At 37.4% G+C, this 26,744-nt stretch overlaps 1 protein-coding gene across 1 annotated transcript in view; it reads right to left on the reverse strand.

Annotated features, from left to right (window-relative positions):
- Positions 1–26,744, reverse strand: part of LOC127446845 (myosin-IIIb-like) — a 68,248-nt gene that overhangs the window by 28,016 nt on the left and 13,488 nt on the right. Inside the window, exons 4-10 of the mRNA XM_051708133.1 lie at positions 25,717–25,900; positions 25,285–25,305; positions 25,028–25,162; positions 23,678–23,782; positions 23,309–23,408; positions 22,393–22,469; positions 19,539–19,684 (exon numbers count right to left, since the gene is read on the reverse strand). Of these exons, the coding sequence (XP_051564093.1) occupies positions 19,539–19,684; positions 22,393–22,469; positions 23,309–23,408; positions 23,678–23,782; positions 25,028–25,162; positions 25,285–25,305; positions 25,717–25,900 (768 nt within the window). The remainder of the gene's footprint in view (positions 1–19,538; positions 19,685–22,392; positions 22,470–23,308; positions 23,409–23,677; positions 23,783–25,027; positions 25,163–25,284; positions 25,306–25,716; positions 25,901–26,744) is intronic.

Consider the following 26,744-nt stretch of genomic DNA (forward strand, 5'->3'; position numbering starts at 1 on the left):
GTTTTCTACAGTACAGAAGCCTCCACTGAATAAAAGAGCACTAAAAAACTTTTTCATTCCTCCTTTTCTTTAAAAAATAAGAAAAAAACTAAATTTGAAGTTACAGTGAGGCACTTGCAATGTAAGTTAATTTTTGGAGGGTTTAAAGGCATAAATGTGAAGCTTATGATTTTATGATAGCACTTACATTCATTTTTCTGTTTAAGCTCATGTATTATTTGAGCTGTTGAGTTGTTTTTACAGTTGTTTTAGGGTTTACGGCATTACGTCGTCATGCAACAAAGTTGTAAAATTGGATATAAATTTACACAAAAAGTTATTAAGCAATGTTATCACATAAAATCATGTTAGAATGCATATTGTTTACATCTTGTGGCTATACTTTTGAAACAGTGAGTATTTTAACATTTTCCGATTGGCTCCTTTCACTTCCATTGTAAGTGCCTCACTGTAAAAAAAGGAGGGGCTTTTTGTGGAAATCAGCATTGTCACAAATGCTGTTAATAGAGCTTAAGTTGTACTATTCTATAGTCTGTTCCAATTCTCGATTCTTATTGGCTGGAATACGTGTGTTAAAAAATGTTAATGCACAGATGATTCCAGTTTATTAATGTGCCTACTCTGCTGTCCTCCGTAGGGAGAGTTTTAAGCCTTTGTTTAAACGACCTCCGGGGGTGAATATAGTCTCAGAGCTAGGATTAACCATCAAATCACAAAACAACATAATTTAACATCGTATTACTCACCCAAAGCACTTACAAAGGAAAGTATGGTTTGACATTCAGCTGTTTTGCAGAGAGGAAGAGAAAGTAACTGGGACCTTTTAAATGCATCTTTTGCTGTCTGGCAAGACGAGGCAAGACAATCTATGCATAGTCACTTCTGCGTGTTGCCTCAGGGGATGCACTTACATCAGGCGCAGAACCAGATATTATTTCTTCCTATGCTGATAAATGCTTTCAAGATGACTCGGCGGAAATTACTTTTTACACACGTTATTTACAGGAGTTTCTGAGGATGACACTGAACAATATCCATCACACATTGTGACACAGAACTGTTTTGATGTTATAAGATAACATTGTGTGAGGAACAGTGTGAAAAGTAAGTGTTTATGAACTGATAATCTGCCTTTTCACTCATGAATTGTGTGAAAGGTAATAAAAGGCATTGTTGTTGTTGCACCTCTAGTGTTTATTTAACCAGGAAACTGTTGCAATATGTACAACGAGGTCCATAAACTCATTTAGCAAAAATGTACATATAGTAACATGATTCTATGAGACCAGGTTGAAAATAACAAGGTCTGCATTCAAAAGTCAGAGATTTTAGTAAGATTTCTCCTCAAATTGCTTCAAGATCAAATTATCCAAGCTATGCTCTTCACATTAATTCTATAGATCAATGCCCTTACTGTATGCCAACAATTGTCACATTTATGTCCTGTATTATTTATCCATGGTAATTTTTGGAGAATCATCTAAGGGAAAATTTGAAACTGTGTGAGAACTCCATAAAACCTCCTGAGCCACGAAATAAAAACCTCTGAGCAATAATAGTGTCCCTCTTGTACTCTGTATCACAATAATGGTGTGTGAACTGTGTCAGGGATCTTGGGGGTCCCCAATCCTACGTCCTGGGTTCAAATACACTGCTGGGCTGCATCCGAATATGCGTACTTCCCTACTATATAGTATGCCAAACAAAAGTATGCCAATGGAGTATGGTGTTCGAATCCTCAGTATTCATAAAACAGTGGGCGAGAAATACCTGGATGACCTACTATATTCGGTGTGAGTGCATACCTAAAGAATGTAAAAAATGTTAGCGGCCAAGAAGTATGTTCTTCATCATATGCAGTACATTTATTGCCTGGCCAAAAAAAAATTAAATAAAAAAATTGCATACTATAATATTTAGACCATTATCATCCTGGAATATCCCTGTGCCATCAGGGAAGAAAAACTCCATTGATGGGATACCCTGGTAATTCAGTACATTCAGGTAGTCAGCTGACTTCATTTTATTACCATATAACGTTGCTGAACCTAGAACTGAGCAATTGAAGCAACCCCAGATCATAACACTGCCTCCAGAGACTTGTACAGTGGGCACTATGCATGATGGGTGCATCGCTTCATGCACTTCCCTTCTTACCCTGACGGGCCCATTGCTTTGGAATAGGGTAAATCTGGACTCATCAGACCACATGACCTTTTTCCATTGCTCCACAGTACAATCTTTATGCTCCATAGAAAATTGAAGTTGTTTTTTTCCGATGAGCCTCACTAACAAGTGGCTTTCTTGTGGCCACACAGCTGTTTAGTCCCAATCCTGTAAGTTCTTGTCACATTGTGCGTGTGGAAATGCTCTTACTTTCACTTTTAAACATAGCTGTGAGTTCTACTAGGTAGTGATTTCACCAAATTGATTATCCTGACCTCAAAGCAGCGATAAACTCTGGCCTTTTCTGTGGCTTCACTTAAACCTAGTCACACCCAGTCATCCAACTACTACTGTTAAAATTATCTAAAAATGCTATTCATATATGGCTTTTTTTTTTTTTTTTTGCCTTCATGTGCAGCGTATGCACTCTTTCCAATGTTTTCACTCAGTTCAATAATCAACACTCTCAATATAAACATAAACTTCTTCACAAATACTCAATAGATTCAACACTCAATGTAAACAGATGCCAATGCTGCACACTCGTTCTCTCTCTCCCTTCTCCATGGTGCTCAGCTGTTTTAAGGGCTCTCTATCACTGTAATGAGAAACAGCTGTTAGAAATCATGTCAACCAGCTTGACGAGCCACACCACTCCCTCTCTCCCGCAGACAGACACACGACCACACCCCCATCACCACATTCTCATTGTTGGATGCAGTCATTTTGAGGCCGATATGAGTGTGGGCCTCTCATCTTTCTATTTATAATCCTTCTACTTCTACTTCTGCTTTAAGACTTCCCTCTTTACCTCAATTACTCTTAATCTGGTTTTGGCTAGATTAAAGTCTCAAACACACATAAAGAGTGGTGCAGGTCGAAGGCATTCTACTTAAAAAAACGTATTTCATCAGAAACTATCAGCAAGAACAAAGTGTCAGGCATATAAACCAACCCCAGCTAAACACAGTTTTCTTTTTTTTACCCCGTAATCTGTCATTCTGGGCTGCTCCAAGTCACTCGCTGCTTTGATAGATATTCAGACAGCTAGTCCTCTCTGAAGAACAGATCAAAGGAAAATAACAGACTCCTTCAATGCAAAATATAATGCACGCCTGCAGCCACTCGTTCGCCTTGATGTTGCAGTGCTGTAGAGAGCTGCTTATACATAACAAAGTGAAGGCAGCATCGCTGATGGCAGTCTTATTGTGCTTGGTAAATTCTGCCGTGTTATTGGCCCTCATTGGGTGTTTGTGAGCACACTCAAACAGGATGTAAACATGCTAGGTTTATTCTAATCTAGCCGCAGAGCCGCTAAACTCTAACAGTTACACTGTCAGCCATGTTGCTCATAACTTCAGTTTGTTACGCTGTAGATGACATGCAAGAGACAAACACAGAGGGAGAAGAAATTAATATACATACAATCAAGTACATGGACAAACACATACAAGGGTGGATTTCACGAAACCTGTCAAGAACATGTCTGGCTCATATTTCCTCATATATATATATATATATATATATATATATATATATATATATATATATATATATATATATATATATATATATATCACTTAAAGTAAATTAAGTCTATTTTAGGGCCATTAAGATTGTTTGTGCATTAATACATTTTTCCATTACACAGTGTAAACACAGTGTGTCTGTGGTGCTATCAAACACCTTTAAACTTAAAGTATTTAAGTTTAAATAATTATCTGGTTTTATTTCATTCAAAAATGTTACTTGATCGAACAGATTTACCTAACAAGTAAAAAAAAAAAAAATCCCTTTTTTTTTTTTTTAAGGGATATATATCAAGTCCTACCGCATTTGCAGGTTACCACTTTTTTTCAGTGTATAGTAAAAAACACTTTATTAAAGTAATGTGAATTTAATGAGAATCACCACTGAGAATAATGAGAATTATAGAAAAACACCCAGTTGCATTACGGTAATAAGGACTGAGAAAAAGTGCTTAATTGTCATGACATTAATTTCACAATGTAAAAAATATTATTAAAATGTATTTTCTATTTTTATTTTATTTATTTATTTATGTTGGGGTGAAATGTGACCTGGACATATTTCCGTGAGATTCATCCACAAACTTCGAATGTACTGTAAATATATTCTCATTTAGTTAATTACAGCACAATGTGAAAAAGTAGATTAACATCTGCCCTATAGAAGGCAAAAACCAGAATCTCAGTGACAGAACAAAGATTTCTTCTAAACACCAGACTATACAATAACACCTCATCAATCTTTTTCACACACACATTCACACACTTAAACGCAAGCACACAAAAACACACAGATATGATGCTGTGTTCAGTGAAAGCAGCCGCTGCAGTATGTAAAGATAGACACACAAACACAAGCGCTGTGGCCACACTACTCTCTCATGATAGATGACACAGCAGACATTTTGTCAATACTAATCTGCCACATATGAAAGACTCTCACAATTTCTCAACCACTTAAAGGCCAGCAGATGATATGTGGGCAAATGGAAATGCAGGCCTCACGTATGCCACCAGCTAAACATAGAAACTGCACTTTGTGTAATCTGAAAAAGTGATGATACTGTAAGTGTCAATTTAAATGATTCTGTACAGTACATACCAATGTTAAAAGTCAAAGTTAAAAATGTAGTCTTCAAGTAATGGCACAGCTGTTACCACAGAATGCTTAGCTCCGAAGTATTATTTATTCAGTTTTATTCACATTTCCGGCTTTGGAACTTGGAAGTAAACAAAAGCAGGATACATTTCTATAGCGATGAATGGGAGACCAAGGCAAATATTATTTTTGTGTTCCCATTTGTTCCAGGAGCAAAAAAATAAATAAAATAAACTATTACTTTTCCACGACTTTCCAAAAGAGGACAAAAATAGAGAACAATTGATTACTGCAGTCAGAAGAGAGAGATATGGCAAATTTACTGTCGCTCCCTAAGCAGCTGTATTAGAAATCTCATCGCAGCTGTATCATGCCATCATTGTCTGTAATAAAAGGGTCCATAAGTATTACCAATTCCGAAAACTCTGGACAATATCAGTATTTACACCGATGAGCCAAAACATTATGACCACCTGCCTAATATGCTGTTGGTTCTCCACATGCTGCCAAAATAGCACCGACCCGCCAAGGCATGGACTCTACAAGACCCCTGAAGGTGTCCTGTGGTATCTGGCACCAAGACATTAGCAGCAGATCCTTCAAGTCCTGCAAGTTCCAAGGTGGAGCCGCCATGGATTGGACTTGTTGGTCCAGCACATCCCATAGATGCTCAAACGGATTGAGATCTGGGGAATTTGGAGGCCAGGGCAACACCTTCCACTCTTTATCATGTTCCTCAAACCATTCCCGAACAATGTGTGCAGTGTGGCAGGGTGCATTATCCTGCTGAAAGAGGCCACCACCAACAGGGAATAGCATTGCCATGAAGGGGTGTACCTGGCCTGCAATGATGTTTAGGTAGGTGGCATGTGTCAAACTGATGTCCACATGAATGGCTGAACATTGCCTAGAGCATCACACTCCCTCCACCGGCTTATCGTCTTCCCACAGTGCATCCTGGTGCCATCACTTCCTCAGGTAAATGGCATACACGTACATAGCCGTACACGTAATTTAAAAGAAAATGGGACACATCGGACCAGGCAACCTTCTTCCACTGCTCCAAGGTCCAGTTCCAGTGCTTGCATGTAGGCACTTTCGAAGCTGGACAGGGGTCATCATGGGCACTCTGATGCACTGTGTGTTGTAACACATTCCTACTGTAACCATCATTGAAATTTTCTGTGACTTGTGCCACAGTAGACCTTCTGTCAGTTCGGACCAGATGGGATAACCTTCATTGCCCTCGCGCATCGATGAGCCTTGGGCACCCAACACACTGTTGCCGGTTTGTGGTTTGTCCCTTCTAGGACCACTGTCAGTAGGTACTCGCCACTGCTGACCAGAAGCACGCCACAAGCCTTGTCGTTTCAGAGATGCTCTGACCCAGTTGTCTGGCCATAACAATTTTGCCTTTATCAAAGTCGCTCAGGTCTTTACACCTTCCCATTTCTCCTACATTCAACATGAGATTTGGTCATGTTAGGAGATGATCAACATTATTAGCTTTAACTGTGAGTGGTCATAATGTTTTGGCTCATTAATGTATAGACAGGCCAGTCTGGGCACACGAGAAAGACAGGGAACATTGAAAGTTTAAGTGTTTCAAATAAAACACTTCTCTCTCCAGTTTCTCCATCTGAATCCATCCATGAAAGTGTCATTTTCATTCATCTGCATGTAAGGATTGAGAACTAGTGGATCTGAACATACTGCTGATACTTATATGAACTTAAAACACATGATCTACAGTATCTTGTTCTAGGAATGCCCGGTTATTGTTTTTAACCAAAAATGTCAACAATAGTTTACTGTAAAAGTAAATGTATTCTCTTTTTTAACATAATATACATTTTAACCATTAATTATAAGGTGAAATCATACTTTTTACATCTAAAAAACATTTTACTGTAAAATTACATGTATTGTCTTGTTAAAAACATATTTTTTAACGTACACTCTCAGAAAAAAAGGTACCTGGTACTGGGGTGGTACCCTTGATTTGAGTCCATATTTGTACCCTTAAAAAAACAAAAATGTAATTTGTATGGCTATAAATGTACCTTTAAAGGTACACAATAGGCCCTTAGGGTACAATTATGTTCCCAAAACAAGTTTAAAAAAACATTAACCAGAGGTACAAAGGTCCCCTTGAAGGTAACTTTTTTTCTGAGAGTATATGTTAAGGTAACTAATTACCTATAAATTATTCTTTTTTCTTTTTTTTTTTTACTGTAGCATTTTTACATCTTTTTCCGTTAAAATGAAGGACATTGTAAAAGTATGAAGTCAGTACACTGCCCTCAAACATATTTTGTCACAAATGTAATGTTTCTAACAATATGATTATAGTTATTTTAGTCAATTCTATGTATTGTTACCTTAAGATATTTGTGCTTCACATGAACTTTACATTTTGCAATTTAGAAAGTTTTTATTCAGAACAAATTATTTGGGTAACACTTTATAATGACTACTTGGTATAAAGTATTTGTAAAGCATTAGTTAATAGTTAATTAATCATTTATAAATTTTTGTTCCTACATTGTTAATACATTACATCCTTAAGAGATTGTTGACAGATCTGTCTATAAATGGTTTTCTTTAAATACAATTTCAGACAGAATTTGAGTATTTCTTGCAAAACTCTGGATGTTTTCTGTATCAATTTGCATTATGTCTGTTTTTTAAAAAGTTTTAGACCCCATTTCCACCTGATGTTAAGATGCATTTCAGGTGATCCAATCACATGTGGTCAGCCTTAAATGAATGTCTAAACAGGGTCTAAAACATTTTGTGATGTGAGCACAGAAACCACATACGAACGTGCTCAAAAACACGTGACCAGATCGTATTTGAGGTGTAAACACTAATCTGTCCCATATGCATCCCGGCAGGAGTGAAGTGCCACCCCTCACCTGTCAATCAACCACTGCGCTAAAACAAGATTTTAAACTTTGCCGTTTACAAGAGGCTTTAAAAGGAAATAACCGTCCGATCAGAAAATTTTAAAAAGCAGATACATACACAATCACCAGAGCTTCACGGATCTTCTTTCATGTGTCTGATATCAACACAGATGACAAGCACGAACACCTGAAGCTCCTTTAATACAGGTAATACAACTAAATTAACGAATAATTCTGCTTGACATGTTGCGTTTGTGCTTAGATAAAATTGTAACTGTATCTGGGAGAAACACCGTTTTCTTTTTTTTTTTTTTCTTTTTTTTGCTCTTTTACACTGACATAGTGATTGATGTATGTCATCATGAAACAGAGACCCTCTCCTCCAAATCTGAACACAAGTGGTCACAGGAGACACATTTAAGATACCAGGTGTAAACAGCGATGTGTCTCACCTGACCAAAAGTGATCGGATCACCCAAGATGCATCTGAATACCAGGTGTAAATGGCGCCTTAGCTTCTGTTTTAAGCCTCAGTTAATGTGAGATGCTGTGGAGATAGTTATTTCGTGGCCAACTTGTCAGAGTAATTAATAGATCATTAATAAATGTTTAACTAGGCACATATAGTTGTCACATGTCAGTTTAGATTAGGACATGCAAAATATTAGCTATTCTTAGTCAGTGCTTTATTTTGACCTTTATTAAGCATCAGTTGCTTTAACAGTAAGTGTTCCAAAATCAGTTAAAAACACATTAAGCATAAATGCATATCCAATTCATTACACATGTAAATGTATAAAACATTCCTTTATCAATTATGGATTTATGCCTTTTAAAGTTATCATTTATGAAATACATCAGCTCAGATTTGTTAGTAAGTTGTTTAATAAGGAAGAAAAACCATTATCAAACTGCTTATTTATGAAGTTATTAAACAACAATAAATACTTTGTAACAGTAAATATAACTGCATAATGTACTATTTGTATATCCTTTATTAAAGGGTTTCTCAAACTTTTATTAACCAAGGACCCCTTTCATAACCCCAAATTCTTTGTGGACCCATGCCACAACTTTTTTTTTTATATTAGCTTTATGAATATATTGTTCTAAACTTCAGTTATCTTGTATTTTTATATTAGTCAATAGCTTTATATTGAGTTGTTTTTTAGTTGCTTTTTTATTGCTTATTTGATTAAAACATTGCAAAACAATGTTCACAATTTAGGGATTTTCCACAGACCCCCTGGCTATTTGAAGAGGACCCCCGGGGGTCTGCAGACCACAGTTTGAGAAATGCTGCCCTATTATTGTATTAACAATGTAGAAACAACAATTTATAAATAATGAATTGAATAATAACTAACTATAAACATACTTTACAAACACCTTATACAGTGTAATTTATTTATTTATTTCAAATAACTAAAATCTTATGGAGTTTTAGGTTCCTTGTTATAGTCACCTTTGGCTTACACACTGGGGGCCTAAAGACAAACCATTTTAAGGTATGATTTTCAATGACGTTTTTCAGTTTAACTGCTCATTGGGGATTTGGGGACATTTAGACATAACAGCATTACAGCAGTAAAACTGCTTTAAAACGATGTGTATTGTGAAAAGCGCTGCACAAATAAAAATGACTTGACATTACTAGTTATTATAAAGTGTTACCTATCTGTGCCTCTGAGTAAGGTTTAGTGAAGATGTTCTGTGAAGTCTTGTGCGTGTAATATACTTTTCAGAGTATTTTGAAGGGATGGTCATTTTCTTTTAAATCCACACTACAGGGGCAAAGTTTAAAATCCTTATTTTGTCGCAATTATTAATTGACAGGTGAGTAGGTGGACCTGTTGTCAGGGACGTATAAGCATTGACACTGTTGTCAAATGCATTTTTTAAAAACCTCAGAATGTGATTTGAGTGATCGAATCACAAAACTTTTTATTTGACACTGTCCATTGATCAGATCACCCGAAACAGATGTTCATACCAGGTGTAAACAAGGTCTGTCTTTCACAATGAACCTGTCTGATCATTGTTTGTTTGAGTTTCCTTGTTGAACAGACCAGCTTATACCAATTTGAATTTCCATGCTGGTGCAGGCAGGTTTATTCTAGTTATTTATGCTGAATATATTAAATGTTTAATGGAGCCACAGTGTACACTTGTTGGGGAAACCAACCAACAAATGGCTTACTTATAGTGTGGGATCCATTATGGGGATCAGAGTATTTTGACATTGAAAAAATTAGACACTTCGGCTTTAAACAAAATAAAATCTGTCAAGGCTACAATGCGAACTAAAAGTTTATTAGCTGATTTAGATTAAATACAGTCCACTTTAAACCTCAACTATTTCAGGCTTTGAGGATTTCCAGTAAATATAAGTGATTTAGTCTTAATTAAAAAACCCAGAATGCTCTTATGGCGGTGAGAAAACCACTGAAGCTTCAGCTGTAATAATTGTACTGTATTCAGGCCGGGGATTGTGCAGCCTTGTGTATAAGATGTTATTCACTTCTCTCTGATGTCCTTCATTAGACGTCAAACATTTCACACTGACAGGCTGTGATCACTCCACGCCCCCTCATAATCTCTCTCTGTCTGAGAACAGGCGGATGGTGGGAACATCACCCCGGACAGATGACATGTTAACAGAATCATTTCACGCTCCAGTACACACACGAACACTGATTTATTCACCTGCCGCCATGCTAAAGGTCCTGCGCATCTGATTTATGTGCCTTCACCCAAATATCTAATTTCATTTGGAAAAAAAGAAAGAAAGGGAGATAGAAGAAGAGAGAGAGAGAGAGAGAGAGAGAGAGAGAGAGAGAGAGAGAGCTACATATAGATGGAAGACAGTAAGAGAAAGAACAGAGAGAGACAGGTGCGTGAAGAAGGAGGGTGTGCACATCATTTTAAAGATGTCATAAAGGTGTAGATACTATTCATGATTATTGCACTGAGGCATAAACGACAGAATATGACAAATGGGCCTACAAATGCACAGCACAGTATTCTAACATTATAATTTCTCATATCCAGCATTCATAATCTAAACCTGAAGCAGCATTAAAGCACAGTCACAACACCAGCACAAATAAACAGATCTTACCAGCCTGGTCTGATAGAATCACGTACATTTTTTTTATTATCGTGGCAGTTTCCTTGTGAAATGAACACTTGAGGCACTACAACAACAATTACTTTTATTCACTTTTACACAAATCACGAGTAAAATGGCAAATTATCAGTTCATAAACATACTTTTCGCTCTGTTCCTCACACAATGCTATCTTATGATATCTAAACAATTTTACTATTGCGCATGACTTGTAAGGCGATACATTTTAACGTTTGCATACATATACAACTACATTTACAAGCTTGTTCGTATGTGATCAAATTGTGTGGTAGCTCAACAGATATAGCGTTGCACTTGCAATGCAAAGGACTGGGGTACGAATCCTGAGGAGCATGTGAGTCAACACATGAGCCGAACGTGTCATAGAAGCACCACAAAATGACGTGGTTGCTTCAGCAATTGAGTTGTTCATCTCACATTTGCTTATCATGACACTATCTGTTTGGTTTAGGCTTAAGGTTTAGAATAGGGAGGATGGTTTTATTGATTTAAAACTTTAAAATGTTCGGAATAACATAGTATGCAAATTGTTTGTGTGCATGGAATATCTGGATAACTGCATTTACCAAAATGTGCATTATACAACAGAGCACATTGTGTGGAAAACTGTATCCTACAATGCATGCAATGCACACAACTTTACTCTTCATTTGCAATATGACAAATGAACCAGAGGTTTTGACCATGATTTTAACATCCCTTTCTTGACTCATTATTTAAACAGACTGCCAAAATGTAAGAAATGTTTACATGATACTTAAAATGCAAAATAAGCATATATATTTTTTAAATTATAACTTGATGCCACTTAGTCAGAATATTTATATGCACAGTTAGGGTTAGGGTTACCAGTTATACTGACCTAATTTCGGACTAAAGTGTCTCCATGACATTCAAAAAAGTAGTGCTGTCAGTCGATTACTGTAGAGCCGAGGAGGGTGGGGCCGGGCTGGAATGACGCACGCCCGGTCCCCAATCAGCCTGATGGGACGCGCGAGGGATAAAGGCGGCCAGGGATGACAGTTCGAGGGAGAGAGAGAATTACAGGCAGCTGCCCTGTGTGTGGTTATGTTTGTGTGTTTTTGGTTAAGTTGTTCATTAAACTATTATTTATATTTTCAAGCCGGTTCTCGCCTCCTCCTTTCCCTAGAACCCCCTTACAATTAAATTTTTTAATTGCAATTAATCACATAATTTTTCGTAGTTAATCGCAATTGATATTTATTTTCCTGTCAAAATGTACTTATTTTCTTCTTAGAAAAGAAAACAATATAATGCTTTATTAATATTTTTCAAACAAAGCCTTCCACAGTATAAAGACAGAAATGCACTAAAATATCACCAATTCAAGTAACATTAAACGTTTTCCAAACTCTAAGTGGGAGGTTAACTAATTAACTAGTCCCCCCATAGGTTGCGTATTCACTGCAATGCACATTATGCTATCAAATTGCTTGAAATAAGAGAGGGGGACATCTACCGGGAGAGACTGTAGCAAGTAGTTTAATTTTGGAATACAGTTCATTTTAATAACATTAACCTTCTCAATCATCGATAAATGTAATGAAGCCCACCTGTCTACATCGCTCGAAAACCGTTTTATTAAAGGGTCCAAATTAACTCTAGCTAAATCAGACAAATTTGTTGGGAATAAAATCCCCAAATACTTAATGCCCTGTTTGGGCCACTGGAAGGCCCCTGGCTGGAAGGCCGTTACTGGACAGTATGCTGTCAAAGCCAAAGCTTCGGATTTAGTTGACCAGTTGACTTTGTATCCTGAGAACTTGGAAAAGGAATTAATAATTCTGTGGAGGCAAGGCATAGATCTAGTGGGGTCAGAGACGAATAATAAAATATCATCTGCATAAAGCAGAAGCTTATGCGCCACACCTCCCACAATCACCCCTGGAAAATCATCCTCCTTTCTTATCGCGGCTGCTAATGGTTCCAGGGCAAGACAGAACAATAATGGGGAAGAAAGAGGGCAACCCTGCCGAGTGCCCCTATCCAGAGTAAAATAATCTGAAATTAATCCATTTGTTTGTACCTCTGCTACAGGGTGTCTATAAAGTAACTTGATCCAACCAATAAACGTACTCCCGAACCCATACATTTCCAAAATCTTAAAAAGATAATCCCATTCTACCATATCAAACGCCTTTTCGGCGTCAAGTGAGATGGCAGCGACCGGAGTCTGATCATTCGCCACTGACCACATGATATTGATGAAACGCCTAATATTATCAGAAGAGCTACGGCCCCGAATAAACCCCACCTGGTCTAGAGATGTCATAACTTTACTTAATCAGTTAGCCAAAATTTTAGCCAAAACTTTTACATCTAGCTGGATCAGGGAAATTGGACGGTAACTTTTACACTCACTTGGATCTTTGTCCTTTTTAAGAATCAGACTGATCCGGGCTTGTGTCATGGTTGGCGGAAGCTTTCCATTCTCTAATGATTTAGTAAAACTTCTAACAAAAGTGGAGCCAGTTCTGTAGCATAAGATCTAAAAAATTCAGCGGCAAAACCATCTGGCCCCGGAGCTTTGCCTGTAGGTAAGGACTTAATTACCTCGTTAAGTTCCTCCAGGGTTATCTCAGAATCAAAAGAGTTTTTTTGCTCATTCGTCAGTTTAGGGAGTTCTAATGGTTCCACAAATTTTCTAATATCCTCATCAGCAGACGAAGATGTGGAACTATAAAGATCAATATAGAACTCTTTAAAGGCATTATTAATATCAGTGGCTGAGGTAAATATTTCACCACCAGCAGATTTCACTGAGGGAATGATGGAAAGAGACTCTCTCTGCTTTATATATCTAGCCAAAAGCTTCCCTGCTTTGTCCCCTGACTCAAAGTATGACTATCTTGCCCTGAATAACCAAAACTCCACTTTCCGTGACAAAATAGTATTATATCTATATTTCAATCGGGTCAATTCTCTAAGACCATCAGACGACATTCGGTGCTTCAGCTCTGCCTCTGCACTTTTAATATTTCCTTCCATCTCCACAAGTTCTTCTGCTTTGGATTTTTTGATAAATGAGGCATACTGTATGATCCAACCCCTAAGAACCACCTTAAGTGCCTCCCAAGCCACACCCACAGAGGATACTGAGGACCAGTTGGTCTCCATATAAACATTGATTTCAGTCTTTAACATTTGTTGGAAATCAGGATTTTGCAAAAGAGATACATTAAAGCGCCAACTATATGATTTATTTTTCTCTGTATGTGGCAACATCTCTAAGTTCATCAGGGCATGATCTGAGACTAAGATGTTTCCAACTGAGCAATCAACAACAGATGAAATGAGGGACTTAGATATATAAAAAAAAAATCTATTCTAGAGTAAATCTTATGAACTGATGAAAAATGTATAATCCCTACCAGATGGGTTCAGAAGTTGCCAGATATCTACAAGACCAAGATTTTTACAGATCTTGTGAAGCATCAGTGTTGCTCTAGGGGGCTTACAGAGTTTTGCTTCACTATGATCAAGGACTGACTCCATCAAAAGAATATTATGTCATGAGAGATGCCAGCAGCTTGCAACATCCCTTCAAGATCTATAAAAAAGCCCTGATCATCAGCGTTAGGTGTGTAAATATTAGCCAAAATCAACATTTGCCCCTGAATTTCTCCTAAAACAACAATGACTCTTCCTAATTTATCTTTAGTCTGTTTGAGACATTTGAATTGTAGATGTTTATTTATCAATATAATAACTCCCCTGCTCTTACTTGAGCCAGCACTAAAGAAAACATGTCCACCCCATATCTTCCCAACTTTTTCAGCTTCCTGCGGGGAAAGATGCATTTCTTGAAGAAACACTATATCATATTTCTTATGCTTAAGAACAGAAATAACCTTCCTTCTTTTTATAGGGTGCCCCAACCCATTCACATTCCATGTGGAGAGAGATAACCTACTCATATTAACATTTGACATATTGATATAATAAAAATTAAAAAAATGAGTGTGTCAAAAACAAGATTACACAGACCACATTCCCCATTAGTGAAATAATCAAACCCCGAACTTCCCCCCGAACAAAACAAACAGAAAAAAAAAACGTGTGCATTAACCCCGCGCACGAAAGTGCCATCCGGCGACAATCCCTTAAAACTCAAAGAGTACGCCTACGAGAACCCCTGCGACAACTCTGCCATCGGATTATTCAAATCCTACGCACAAATTTTGTGAGGCACAATTACATAACAGAAAATACTTTGTAAAACAGACCCCAGCCAACAGGCAGAATAACAGAAAAAACATGTAGATTCATTCACAGAATTGTCTTGAAAGTGTGTTCCTCCACAAAATCAACTCTAGCTGATATAAAGCCGTTCAGTTTCCTCAGACAGACAAACAATTGTTCAGTGAGCTGGCTATTATGAGTGCAGCAGATGAGGTAGTCATTCTACTAGGAGGCATAAGTACAAAGAACAAACATTTAACCACAACTGTCCCAAAGTAGTGTAAATCCACAAAACAAGCTCCAGCCGCTAGGCAGAGCCAGAACAAAAAACAAAACCGGCATCCCGGTTCCTCGGATGATCAAAAGCCAATCTATCTCGGAGTCCGCGAAAAAACAAAACAAAACAAAAAAAAACACCATAACTTACTCAGCCCGTCAACTTTATAAAAGACGTCCTTTATGTGAGCATGTATATATGTTGTGGTCATCCAAAGTGTCCATTCTCAATCTGGGCGGGAACTTCAGTGTAAAAAAAATCTTCAGTTAATGCAAAAGTTTCTTGGAGTCATGCCACAAAACAAACTCCAGCCGCTAGGCGGAGTCAACGCAAAAAGAAACAAAAGTGGCACCCAGCTTCCTCAGATAATAGAGTCCCTGAACCGCGAGTCAGTCCACTAATATAAGAAACATCAAATGGCTTACTCCAATGTATTTATAAAGGAGAGTGCCTGTTTTGGACAAGTAAATACTTTGCGACCATTCTTCGTTTCTATTCTCAGTTTGGCCGGGAACATCATTGCAAAGGCGATCTTCTGTTGGTGTAAGAGTTTCCATGAACCGATTGCGTTTCTCTCTTGTCGAATTCGCAAAGTCCGGGAACAAGAAAATATTATGGTCCTTCCAAGAAAGCTTCCCTTAACTCCTCACCTGGCGCAACACGAGATCTTTATCGGATGATTTCAGAAATCTGGCCAGAATCAATAGGGGCCTGTCTCCCTAGGCAGATCTGCGAGCTGGGACTCTGTGAGCTCGCTCGATTTCCAGCTTGTGGCCTGTTATGTCGAGCAGACTCGGGAAGAGCTCGTCCAGGAATTTCACCATATCGCTGCCCTCTTCATGCTCAGGAATTCCAACAATTCGTATGTTATTCCTTCGGCTCATATTTTCGAAATATTCCAGTTTTTCCTAAATTAATTCCAAATCTGTTTTGGATGCGGGTGGATTAGCGGATAATTCCCTTTTCGATGACTCAATATAATCGATTCATTTTTCAACTTCTGTCAATCTTGTAAACAGCTCAGAGAATTTTGTAATCCATACAATAATAATGTAATTCATAATCGATCGACGTATTACAGCGAGATCCTCCAAGTCAGCAAGAACCTTTGTCAGCATCACCGACATGTTGGACAGTTGACGCTGAATTTCATCTACCGACGTGCCATCCAAATCGAGTCCCTGTGTCGCAGTCCCGTCAGAGGCCTCAGCTTGAACACGTAAGTGCCTTTTAATGTCTCCAGAGTCTGAGAATTTTGACTTCTTTGCCATGTTTACCTCAAAGAGCAAGTGTGTAACTGAGTGTATCAAATCTCACTGGATCACAACATGAAAATAATTAAAAAACTAGCAAAGTTCGCAGAGCTCATGTTTCACACGTCAGTCTCTCGCATGGCGTCACTGAACTATCCCTGGTTTATGTTTTATTAAGGTAAATGCATTAATCGGCTTAAAAAAAAACTAAAAACGTTAAACTTTTAAAATTAATCACATGATTGACGTGTTAACTTTGACAGCTTTAAAAAATTATTGTTTTTGTCGACTGCAATTGAACTTTAAAGTGCATGTTAATGTACTGACTGAATTAAACATACAAAATAGTGTACAATATAGAAATGTGACAATTTTGCAGTTTGTATATTGCGCACAATATGCTAATTTTCTTTAAAAATAGAATAGACAGATGACCTATTTATATTTTATATAAGCTGATACCGATACTGATACCATATCAGTTTTGATTTAGAAATATGTTTTAAAAAATGTACAAAGAGGTATAAATTGTACAAAAGCTATTTTGTTGTTTTGTTATGGATTGGAACAACTGAGCACATTACAGGCCAAGTTTTTAAAAGAGCCACAAAGAAATATAATCATTAAAATTACAAGACAAAAAGTAAAAATAAATAAATAAATAAAAAATAACATGATCCCTGAAGAAAGGTTATTTTGCAATTTGAAGGCATTTTTTGCACTCCTGTTTTTGCAGTTCTAAACAATAGAACTCACATTTTACTATTTTCGGATTTCATTTAATTTGGTAAGTATTTATTTTTATTACACTCTTTATACAATAAATGTATTAATTATAAATAAACCATATTTTTTTCATATCACTGTTTTAATGCTTATGACTGACAAGCTGATGGTTTTATTTGGTCAATAATTGGCCGATAAATATCGGTGGCTAACATATCTGTGCATACCTAATTCATGTGCATTTCAATGCGTCAGATCAGAAATGCAAGCTCATGCAAAGAAATTTCACATTCCATATTTTAAAGCTGCATGTTTTATTTGTTTCAGGAAATATTTATTTAACATTTTGAATATAATGTTACTGGTGATATATTTTTTTTATTAAAACCAGAAGCCCTCAAGTGTGACATTATATTCTGTTTGCTGCAGTGTGTCCACAGCTTTACTATTTCTGCTGTATATAGATATGAAATGGTAAGAGTACTATGGTAGTATGCTATTTCAAACATATCTTTGTGTCTCTCTAGACTAGAAGAGCTAACCGCTGTAGTTTCAGAGTCATAAAGTGTGTGTGCATGTGTGTCAACACTGCCAGCATCCTGACAGTGAGCAGCTCTTCCCCTGCAGGCCTGGAGCGCAGCAGATAACATGACTGTCAGACTCATCTACATGACAATGGAGGAAGAGAGGGCGGCTAATCACAAATGCAAATTACAATCAAAGGACATCACCACAATGCATTCTGGGTGATAATGTTGTGATCGTAAAGATGATGAAAGGTCAGATGATCATCAACGGTCTTAATCAGATTATTGTGTCAATATTAAGGAGTCATATCATGGAAAACAGGATTTCTCTTAGTCTTTTCAAATAAATGCATTGCATTTACTACAGCATGACCACATACTCCAAATACTGTACGAATACAACATACGTAAATAAAAACTGAGCTGCAAAAACAGCATGTTTAGAAGTCGTTATTGTATTGATGTCAGAATCATGAGCACCTTAAAATATATGCCCACATTTACACATCAACACAGACTCAGAGTGATCATTTATATCAGTGTTTCCCAACCTTCTTTCTGCCACGGCACACTTTTTAACGATGAAAAAATTGTACAGCACACCACTATCCCACATAGGCTAATTTGATATAGAGGTCTTAAAGGTACAGTGTTTAGTTGTTTAATTCTGTCAGAGAAAGGGTAGTTTTTGGTGCAAGAAAAGATTAACATTCTAGACACATCACCGTAGTAAAATAATCTGATAGTATTTACTGCTACCACTCAGCAACACAGCTAATGAATATATAGCGTGAAACATACAGAATGACCAGTGTAGTCCGATTCCCAAACAAATGACTCTTATGAGTCAGTTCTTTTGAATCTACACCGCAAAACAAACTTCCTACCGAACAAATTACTTTTATCAGCCTTTTTTTTTTTTTTTTTGTGAATCAAAAACGTACTAAACTGCAAATCATTAATTTCGTTATGTCTGATTTGAAATAAACCAATAATTTAGAGTAATTTTCTGGATGGTTATTGATACGGCATTGTATTAGTTAAAGATTCACATTAGTTTTGTCGTAATTAGTGGTGTTTTATAAACAGGAATAAAATAAATAAATACAATATCTTCATTAAAATATCTGTGTAAACACCTTTTGCAAGAATATGTAATGTTTAAATATGAAATAAGCTAATAATTTGGTAACAGGCTGCTGAAAGCATTAAATGCAATAAAAACTGCATTTCTAATTTCCAAATGTTTCTTCCTCAAAAGTACTAAAATAATAATTAATGGAACCGTTAAGGAATCAAAACCTGAATTGTTAAATTCTTCACGATTCCCATCCCTACTTAGGAGTACAATAAGCTGTCTTTGATTTTGAATACTTGTTTATTAAGTTCAATCTGTTTTAATCTGCTGACTGTTTATGAAATAACTCTCCAGTCAAAGAGCAATATGAATGCAGGGCTATTTCCTGTCTGTCTCTCTCTCTCTCTCTTTATGGTGAACTCATATCTCTCTCCCACTTTTCCACAGTCTTTCTTGTCTACCCCATTGCCCTCTATTTCTCCCTCTGTTTGCTTTCCCCAGCTCTCCCAGTCCTGCGTGAATGGTGTGTGTGTGTGTGTGTGTGTGTGTGTGTGTGTGTGTGTGTGTGTGTGTGTGTTGTGTGTGAGTGCGTGTGCATATAGCACCTCCTGGTGTCTTACCGTGGTATTTTGAAGAGCGCTTTGACCGGGTGCATCTCCGCCAGGGGTGGGTCTCCATCTGCCAGCTCAATGGCAGTGATGCCCAGAGACCAGACATCACAGCGGGCGTCATATGAGTAATCATACTGCTGTTCACAAGCTATCACCTGCACACAAAGAGATACACACACGTGTCACACTCGCCAACAATGACATTCACCTACTGTCAGTGTGTCAAAAATCACAGATGAGATCTCTTTAGTCTCTCAGTTGTTTCTCCTACATGGAAATGAGATTAAATGGAAAGCAAATGGAGACTAAAATGGATTTAAAAATGAAGATACAAAAAGGAAATATTGTTCTAAATAAGAATCTAAAGGGATATTAAGATATCTTGGTAACACTTTACAATAAGGTTCCATTCATTAACATTAGTGAATTTAACCTTACCATTTTCTATATAAAACTCATTTTATAAATGAAACTCATCTGTCAGAAAAGCGCTATATATTTTATATATTTTATATCATTTTTAAATTTTATTTTAGCTCCCGCTTACCAATATTTGTGATGTTTAATCATAACTGGACTGTAAATAATTGCAACAATTATGTTGCACTCCACTGTTCAGTCACTTGTCAGTAACACTGTGACCAATCGTTATACTGCCGAGTGTTTAATTTAGATTGTATTTTAATTGGCCCTGAGGGGCCTCCCCCACTGGCCCCATCACCTCACTTTATTTCACACTCACAGAGGAGCGGCACTCAGCTATTAACCTTTCCATGACCCACACAACACACACACACACTCAGAATTCAGTCACACATTTAAGTTGTGTAAACTGAGCAAAGATATAAATTTTTCATAAATCTGTGCTGAATACTAAACTATCCTGGAACAACTCACAGGTTAAAGAAATTGCTTCAGTGAGTAAAACTACAATGTTTAAAATGGTTCTTAGGAGAAAAAAATAAAAATAATAATAAGTTTAATAAGGTTTAGTCATATAGGAGTAATGCATCCAAAAATTCTGTCATGATTTATTCACCCTTATGGAACACAAAGAGAGAAATTCAGGACAATGTCCAAGCTATTCTTTTCCATACAATGATAGTAAATAGACTGGGGGTGTTAAGGAGCGGTCACATTTATCTTTGCACGCTGAAATTCCGCAGGCGAAGCGGCCAAGCAGCCTCTTTTTTAATGCAGCACTTTATACTCTGTGAGAGTGAAGATAAAAAGAAACTCGCTGCTAAAATGATATTCTTGTCCATTGTGAATATTTAGTGTAGCTGTGTATGAAGCACCGCCCACACAGAGGTCACTGCCAAACCAAGCAACTTCCTATTGGTCAACGAGGCGAATTCGCCTGTCAGAATTCACCAAACTCCATGCAATAATCATGAGGGGGAATTCTTCTTTGCCAGAATGAACGATTGCGCGGATTCCTATTGAGATAACTGTATTTCACCCACAAAATTTCACTGTGCAAAAGTAAATGTGACCGTGCCTTTAAGCTCCAGAAATTACATAAAAGCACCATAATAGCTCTATATTCCAAGACTTCTGAAGCTATACGAGAAACAGGACGAAATTGTAAATCTTAAACTCGGTGGAGTTTGTAAAAACTTAAAATGTGGTCCCTGGATACATAAGTTACATGTGGTACCATTTGAAAGCTTAGAATCTAAACTCCATCACTTTTATAAAATAAATCCAGCATTTATGTTACATAAAATAAAAATAAGACCTGAAAACATCCGCATCACAAATGAGCGCCACCTTGTGATATAAAAGTTTTTCAAATGGCATCTGCATTTCAGATCTGAATATTGTGTTGTAGACCCCATTTCCACCTGGTATTAAGATGTGTATCGGGTGATCTGATCACATGTGGTCAGCCCTAAATACAGGTATAAACGGGGTCTAAAACGTTTTGTGATCAGATCACAAAAACCACGGACGAATGTGGTCAAAAACACATACACATTTGAAGTGTAAATGCTAATCCGTCCTGTATGCGTCCCGGCAGCAGTGAAGCACCACCCCTCACCTGTCAGTCAACCGCTGTGCTAAAACAAGTGTTTAAACTTTGCCGTTTAAGAGAAGCTTCAAAAGGAAATAACCGTCCGATGCAGATACATACAGTAACACACTGACATAGTGATTGATGTATGTCGTCATGAAACAGAGACCTTTTTTTACCTAGTACTTGCTGCCAATCCATGGCTGGATTCACTTTAGCAGGGACGTTTAGCAAACAGAGCCTGAATCACAGACTTTCAAAGACAGGATAAATAAATATATGTCCATCATAGGATTGCAAACATATACCATATTATTTATGAATTATTGGAATCTTTTCATTTATTTATTTTTATTTGGGGGTTTTTCTTTAAAATGAGACCAATATTTTGCAATTAGTCCACTGTATGTGTGTAAGATGAGCTTTTAAATTTGTGTGAAAAATTGGCAGCCAAAATACGCAGCAGAGCTTAAGGTGTTAAGCCATTATTTAATGATAATCTTCCCCTCTGCGAGAGTACGAAGATGCGAGAACCAATGAAGTTTAATATGTTTGAATGTCAGTGTTAAACCTGCAACGATGCATTTTTATGCACCATATTTGAATTGAATTCATTTTTAATTATATTGCAATTCTATGCAAAAGAGCAGGCAGGATAAAAGGTAATCAAGTCATACAGGTGTGAAACAACAAAGAGTTGAGCAAATGATAAAGAGTTTTCATTTTTGGGTAAACTATTCCTTTAAGAATAAGATTTTATTGCAGTTTATCAAGAGAAGCCTATTGCTTAGCATAAGAGGGAAAGGTATAAATAACGAAAGGGAGTGAGGTAATATAAGAGCAGACCTCAGGAGCCATCCAGAACGGGGTTCCAACAGATGTGTTTCTGCGCAGACGGGCGCTCGTCAGCTGAGCTGAGACACCTGCGAAGGAAAAAAGTTCTCATGTTTCACAATCATAGCTTAGTTAAATTTCTTTTCATGTTTTTTCTTTAGTAGATCATTTTCATTATTTGTACTTAATGCAAAAATGTATACAGAACAATAAATTTACTAGTATTTTCCAAGTAGAAATAACAAAATAAAACAGCAGAACAAATTCAGACGTAGTAGGTGGCAAGTAATCTGTCGTGACATGAGGGCAGGGAGAGGGCAACTAGCGTTCATTAGCATTATGTGACGAGGGCGTTTGGCTTCTCAGCCAGGTTCCAATTCTCTCTCTCTCACACACACATACACACACACACACACATAAGATAAACATGCCCCAGGCAGACAAGAATCAATGGCCCACACACCCCTTACCCCTCACACATACTTTACATGCAAAACACCATTTAACCCTTTTATCACAGGAGCAGCTCAGGGTGTGTGAGGGTGAGTTTGATAAAGCAGTTACATGCCTGAGCGGCTAGAACTGTTACTCTGATGCGCCGCCTCAATTTAGTAGCATTTAATTTGTTGACAACACATGAGACATGACAGATCTTTAGCATTCAGCTTATTGTATTTTGTACACAATAACAATATATGATGATGTTTATGTGCATTATAATAATATTCTGTATTTCTCATGTGTTGTCAACAAATTAAATGCTAAATTATTATAATAGAATAATTTTCATGAGATCAGGCTGCAAAGTATTAGGTTATCACGATCTGACAACATCACTGGACCATGATATCACCATAGAACTTTTTTGTAATGGTTGCCATGCTTTTTTCTATGTTTCTCTCAGTGGAGAAACACTGTCAGCCATTACCAAAGTCCACAAGTTTGACTCCACCATCTGTGGTGAGGAGGATGTTGTTGCCCTTCACATCACGGTGGATGATTCTGTTGTTGTGGAGATGCTGGAGACCCTGAAGAGAAAGGCCAGAAAAACTTGAATCAGTTGTTGAGGCCCTGAGGGTCAGACTGCCTCTGCGATCGTCGCCTGAAGCCTACAGCTGGATTCTCTCTATCTCTCTCTCTCTCTCTCTCTCTCTCTCTTCACTATCACAGCACAAAATAAATGCTCTGGCATGCTCAGAGAGCTGAGGCAGCGTTCCCTGTGCTGGGCTGTGCAGATTACCTCTATATGAGTGTGTGTGTGTGTGTGTGTGTGTGTGTGTGTGTGTGTGTGTCTCACCAGAAGCGCTCCATACAGGATGAAGGAGATGATGGGCTCCTCCAGACGTTTTCCCCTCATCAGCAATCCCTTTATCAGGTCAGTAACTGAACCTCCATTACACAACTAAACACCAGAAACACACACAGAGAGAAGGGAAGTAATGAGGAAAAAAACAAGAGTTGCAGTTACTGAGAAGAAAAGAGGGGAACCAAACAACAGGAGCTACATTAGTAAGATTTCAGCACATTTTATGATTTATAGACTACGAAATGCACCACACAGCATTTTCAGTCATCATATGTGCTTGAGTGTATTTGTCAAAACAACAATGGCACAGTTTCATTCAAGCACATGTTAAACCATTGAAATAATTGATCTGAGGCAGCATGTTTAATGTTTTGACTGGGGTTGGGAACCGAGAACCAGTTCTTGCTGAGAACCGGTTCCATTTTTAAAAAAATACCGGAACTATATGATTTTGGATTTCCTTTAGTTCTGTTAACTGTCCCTTAACATGCTATTTTACACCACGTGGATGGAACACCATTTTAAAATACTCTGACAGTGTTTCTTGCAGTGCAATTCAGTGGTAGCGCTGCCTCTCTACTGAATCTACAGCATGAAACATACAGTGCGGCCAGTGTAGTCCAATTACTCTGAAAAGTAGGTTCTTTTGAATCTACAGTGCGAAACTTACATTGCTTCCAGTATAGGACAATTCCTGAACAAATGACTCTTTTGAGCTGGTATTTTGAATCGACAAAGTTAAACACACAGTGAGACCAGTGTAGTCTGATTCCCGAACGAATGATTCTAATGAGACGGTGCTTTTGAATTGACAGCTCGAAACACAGTGCGTGCAGTGTGGTCCAGTTCCCGAATGACTCTAATGAGCCGGTTCATTTGAAACAACAGCGTGAAACATACAGCGCGACCAGTGTAGTCCGATTCCCGAAAAAATGACTCTTAAGAACCGGTTCTTTTGAATCAACAGCATGAAACACAGCATGTGAAGTGGAGTCCAATTCCTGAACAAATGACTCTTTTGAGCTGGCCTTTTGAATCGACAGCGTGAAACACAGCGAGGCCAGTGTTGTCGGATTCCCGAATGAATGATTCTAATGAGCTGGGTTTTTTTATCGACAGCTTGAAACACACAGCTTGTGCAGTGTAGTCCAATTCCCGAACAAATTAGTCTAATGAGCCAGTTCTTTTGAATCTACAGCATGAAATGCTTTGACAAACACAATTTTTGTTTGCATATGCAAAGACTACTAGAAGTTTATTTTGTCAACTTTTAGGACAACATTAGCAACTAACAGCAAAAAAAAAAAAAAAAAAAAAAAAAATTATAATGCTAAATCTCACCTCCAGAACAAGCCACAGCTGTCCTCCTGAGAGCTCGTCTGCTTTGTAGAACATGCCAAAGAACTTGACCACATTGGGATGGTTGGTCAGCGAGCGCAGGATGTTGTACTCTGCCTCAATCTCCTCATCCACATCCTGACAAAACCCATCATCACAACTGAATTATTATTATTATTATTATTTTATTTTATTTTTTTCAAAATCAGTAGTGCTACAAACAGAAAATAACTGCAGGGGAAGGAAGAATATCTGCTTACTCTGTTAGTGTGACTGGGATTCTGAGAAAAGCCAAAGGACAGCAGAAGAAAAGAAAGAAGTTTCTTTTCTATTTTTGTTTTAGTATAGAAGTCATGGTAAGTGGTTGTGAGAGTATTAAGCCTCTTAAATTCACTTGACTGTGGAGGCAAAGGTTACTTGTGTTTACAGTAAGCCTGCTTTTTTTCACAATGCAGTCTTTGCAACTTAATTACTGAAGAGAACACAGTGCCCCCTTTAGAATCTTTTGTTACTAGTACATAAAATAAATTAAGGTTTAAGACTCTCAGGAACAACCCAGGTACAAAAAATGGTCAAATGCATGGAGATCTTTTTCAATGTGCATACATCAGGAAGTGGAAACATTTACAATATGTTAAACAGAGAAGAGATGTCACACATGAAGAATAGCATCTAGCCCAACAGTGACTCACATTAATGGGATCCAGAACTTTGACAGCTGCTTGACTTCCATCTTTCTTGTTGATGACTTTGTAGACTTTGCCATAGGTCCCTTTTCCAATGGTTTCCATGATGTCCCATTCAGCAGATGGATCTGCCAGTGACTCTAGACCGATCATGCTTGACTTGTATGGGTACAGCCCATAGAGAGACCTCCTGAACAATACAAACCCAAAATACAAATACATTAATTCAAAGCTGTGTGTTAATTCTTCATACATTTTTATATATACACTACCAGTCCAAAGTTTGGACACACTTGGACATGCAAGGCTGGCTACTTTGAAGAAACTCAATTATAAAATTTCTGATTAACATTTTTGGTCACTACATAATTACCATTCTGCCATTTGTGTTATTACATAGTTTTTATGATTTTACTATTATTCTAAAATGTGGAAAATAGTAATAATAGTAATAATAAAGGAGTCTGTGTGTCCAAAATGTTGACTGGTAATGTATATTAAGACAAACTTTGACTTTGCTTGTAAATGGCTTAATTGGACAGTCACACCTTTAACACCAAGATTTCCAAGTTTCATAAAACTGTTATACTGACTTTTGCTTGACGTCAATGTTTGATAAAAAAAAAAAAAAACTTTTTATCAGGTGGGATGCCAAAAAGCTAATCTCTCTCTAGAGATTACAGTGATTTTCTCTTTGCTAAATGTCAAGGGTTAAACATAATTTAAAGCACAGTTCAAGCAATGCTGTAAGCCTAATATGCTCTAATAGGTTTTATGTTTTATATAACTATCACTAAAAAAAACTTCAGTTGCACATTTACTTATGGAGCATGTCAAGATTTGTCAAGACTTTGACCAGAAACAGGCACAATGTGTGCCTTTGGAAAGACACCTTGTTTGTAAATGAAGGCATCTACTGTAGGCACTATGTATTGTGGGTTCAGATACTGTATGATCAACATTACAGGTCATGGGGCCAACAATACCAGATTTATAACTGCCATTACAGGTCTGTGCATTGTCTGTATAACAAA

The sequence above is a fragment of the Myxocyprinus asiaticus genome, chromosome 10 (assembly GCF_019703515.2).
Source record: "Myxocyprinus asiaticus isolate MX2 ecotype Aquarium Trade chromosome 10, UBuf_Myxa_2, whole genome shotgun sequence".
NCBI lineage: Eukaryota > Metazoa > Chordata > Actinopteri > Cypriniformes > Catostomidae > Myxocyprinus > Myxocyprinus asiaticus.